Below are 3,617 nucleotides of genomic sequence, written 5' to 3' on the forward strand. Positions count from 1 at the left end.
ATAGTACAAACGCATGCAGCAGTGCCAGCCGCCAGGGAATGTACCAGAATAAGTACATGTAGCAATACAATACACCATAAAAATTAAAACATTAAGTGTCATTAGAGTTTTGCATTAAATATAAAATGAGATTTTTATGGCAGCCGACCAGTTTTTTCCCCCTTCGTTTTTCTTCCAGATTAGCTATTAGGGAAAGCAATCACTGGCAAAAACTGAAAAATAAAATACATTTTTTACAATGTCATTTTTATTATTATTTTTCAGGCGGGCTTGGGTGGAGGTGGGCTTCTCGAGTTTTTCTTGTTTTGACAACTTTCGTTTTGAACTTGTGCAGCGAAACCAAGTGTTGCTCTGGAGGCGGTGCGGTAGGTGGAGGAGGCGGATCGGGGTGGGTTGTGTCTATGCCCTGGAGGAGTTTAAAATCAGCTCAGGCAGAGAGTTGCTCACATATCCCTGCTCCTCTCGCTCTCGCGGGAACGCCACCTGACACATCTGCAACGGCTGGCCAGAGTCGAGCGTCGCCACCGCGGACACGCTCGCTGCTCGCACTCGGCCAAACCTTGGCCAGTTTTGATTGATTTCTGACGAGTTTTGATTGAACAAACACAGCAAGATGGCCTCAAGCGGAACCATTTTACCTTCATTCTCTACTTTTTCCATGCAGAAGGAAGAAGTAAGTCACTTTGTTTTACATTTGTTTGCATAAACTGTTTATATTGAGCAGCATGGTTGACAAATTGGTCAACACGACTGCCATCTGTTAAATTTCGGTGTTCCAAACATGGAAGTTGCATGTTTTCCCTGTTAGATTCATTAAACACTAAATTGCCCATGTGAATGAAAATTGAGTGGCGACCAGTCAACTGCTAACATCAGTTGTCTACATGCAAGTTGGGTATTCGGCTACCTCTTGCAAAAACAATTAATTGACTCAACATTGTTCACAGGTGTTAATTGTTTGTCTACACAGTAAATTCTGTAGAGTACATTTTACTCTAAACAGAGTCTATTTGGTCCCACTATATACAGAATAAAATTTACACTTGAAAGAGAGTGAACTATTCAGATTAAATTTTACTCATAGTATTTTTTTTTGTGTGTATGAGATAATTTGCCTATCCCATGTGAAGAAAAAACTATTAAACATTTTTCACATAGAAATTCAAATATATTTTTGCAAGGAGAGATTTGGACTAAATTTTACTAGTTTATTTAAAAAATGAACAAAAAAAAGTTACATATGGGTTGAGGAACGAACTCACGACTTTCAGCTCTGGAGACTCTGAGATATGCCACTCCTTTGTTTGCTTATATCCAAAACGAGACCAAAAGCATTGGTGTTAAGGAAGATTCCAGCTGACGCGAGCAATATACAAACTCACTGCATGGCTCGGAGAGTAAGTAAATTGAAGTAGTGGGTTTGTTTTTCAACCCTTGAGTGACTTTTTTTTGTTGTTGCTCTCTTCCAAGTGTAAATTTTACTCTGTTCAGAGTGGGACCAAATAGACTGTTTAGTTTATGTGCCCTGGCATTGACTGGTGACTATTCTATTGATTGGCTATATGTGCCCTGTGAGTGGCTTGTGACCAGTCCAGGTTGCACCCCACCTCTCACCCAAAATCATCTACAATAGGCTTGCACTAGATAATTAGTAAAAGGATGTCATTGTTGACACTTTCTGCTGTTGCTCCTGCAGGTCTGGAGAGGACCTCAAAAAGTTGATGAAGACCTGGACACATTCCTGGACTTGGACTTTATCCTGACCCACAGCATCCTGAATGCAGACACCACGGCTGCCTGCGAGGCTGCCGCGGCCAACTCTTACCGGACTCTGGACGGCGGGGCTCCCGGATACCATCAGCAGGACTACGCGTCCCTGACAGACCTGGCCACCCACCCTCACCCTCCGCCGCCATACAGCAGCCTTATGGCTGAGCTGCTGCGGAGCGACACGGATGTCAACAGCTTCCAGTCGGGGGATTCTGCCATCCAGGGCGGCTTCTTTATCAGTTCGTTGGCTTTCCAGGACTCCTCGGCACCTACTCTCAACTTAGGAACTTCCTTCATCAAGCTGGAGCCCGACTCGTACGGGCCCCAGGTGGGCGACGTACCACAGACCTTCAGCAAGGTGAAGCAGGAGGGCAGTGGCGTGACGTCGTGCGTCCATTCCCACCCGCAACACCGCATGACTACCTCGCCCCTTCAAGGCGCTGAAAACCTGACGCCGCCTCTCAGCCCCAATGACATCACAACCTTCCCACAGAGCTTCCACCACCACCACCACAATCACCACCTTCAGTTTTCCTCTGCGGCGCACTGCCACTTTCCCGCCTTATATGAACAGCCGCAGCAGTGCGGCCACGGGCAGCGTGCACTGTTGACGCCGCCCTCGTCGCCGCTAGACTTTATGGACAGCAAGCCCCGGAGAGGGCGCCGCGCCTGGCCCCGCAAGCGCACTGCCACCCACACGTGCACGTATGCTGGATGCGGCAAGACCTACACCAAGAGCTCGCACCTCAAGGCGCACCTTAGGACGCATACGGGTAAGCAAGCCGCCCGCTGCACCCCTGTCACGCCATCAACCCAGATAACATCACTCACCTTTCTGTTGTCTTTTCCAGGAGAGAAGCCCTACCACTGCACGTGGGAAGGATGCGGCTGGAAGTTTGCCCGGTCGGACGAGCTGACGCGCCACTTCCGCAAACACACCGGACACCGGCCATTCCAGTGCCACCTGTGCGAGCGTGCGTTCTCCCGCTCCGATCACCTGGCGCTGCACATGAAGAGACACATGTGATGCACACGCTGCTCCATTGGACAGCAGAATGAATACACATTTAACAGGGCCTTGTCCTGATTTAAAAAGTGTAACAGATGACAAGTCAACGGAGGGAGCTGGTACTCCTCTGATGTCATGTCTGACACAAAGTTGACAACAAGCACAACTTGGAGAAGATGACAACATTTTGTTGCAGAACTGCTTTTCATGCAGCGTGATGGCACCCCACAAAGACAGAACGCAGACAAAAATTAAAAGAAGATGATAAGAAGACAATGTTTTAGTTGCAAAACTGCTTTTCGCACAGCATGACGGCGCCCCCACGTGGACAGAAAACATTTGCCTGTAAATACAAAGACAAAGTGTAAATGGTAATATTTTTGTGTATATAATTAAACTAATAACACAACAAACAGCAGCTCTCTGCACCGTCCTGATGGGGCATATGATGCATGGTGATGTAGCAACTACAGCATAAACGCCAATGAGTATGGGAGAGTGGGTTAAGTAGTGCCAATTTTTACTTAAAGTGTCTTTTACGCAAGAGGATTACAGAAATGCCTCCAACTAAAATATGTTCCTATAGTTTAGGATGTTGTGCATGGGGAGCAATCACTTTGGATCGTCAAACTTTTTGAGAAATAAAGCATTGAAAAAAAAAAAAGTGGCTTTGTTGCACAACGTGCCCCCAGTGCGTTGTAGGTTGTGCCATTAGTCAGAATTCAGTGAGATAAATTGTGCCATTGATATCTGAAGTAAAAAAATATATAATTTTGATTTCACAAATGATAATGCTATATGAAAGGAAGACAAATTAAATACAAAACTTTGATTTGCA

The 3,617-nt window shown here is 46.0% G+C and overlaps 1 protein-coding gene across 1 annotated transcript; it reads left to right on the forward strand.

Annotated features, from left to right (window-relative positions):
* Positions 1 to 429: 429 nt before the first annotated feature.
* LOC144063117 (Krueppel-like factor 4) lies at positions 430 to 3,617 on the forward strand. Its single transcript, XM_077585103.1, has 3 exons — positions 430 to 673; positions 1,697 to 2,543; positions 2,622 to 3,617. Exons 1-3 carry the CDS (start codon positions 614 to 616, stop codon positions 2,795 to 2,797), a joined length of 1,083 nt encoding a protein of 360 aa, XP_077441229.1. The 5' UTR covers positions 430 to 613; the 3' UTR covers positions 2,798 to 3,617.

This window comes from Vanacampus margaritifer, chromosome 13, assembly GCF_051991255.1.
Source record: "Vanacampus margaritifer isolate UIUO_Vmar chromosome 13, RoL_Vmar_1.0, whole genome shotgun sequence".
In the NCBI taxonomy this organism is placed as follows: Eukaryota; Metazoa; Chordata; class Actinopteri; order Syngnathiformes; family Syngnathidae; genus Vanacampus; species Vanacampus margaritifer.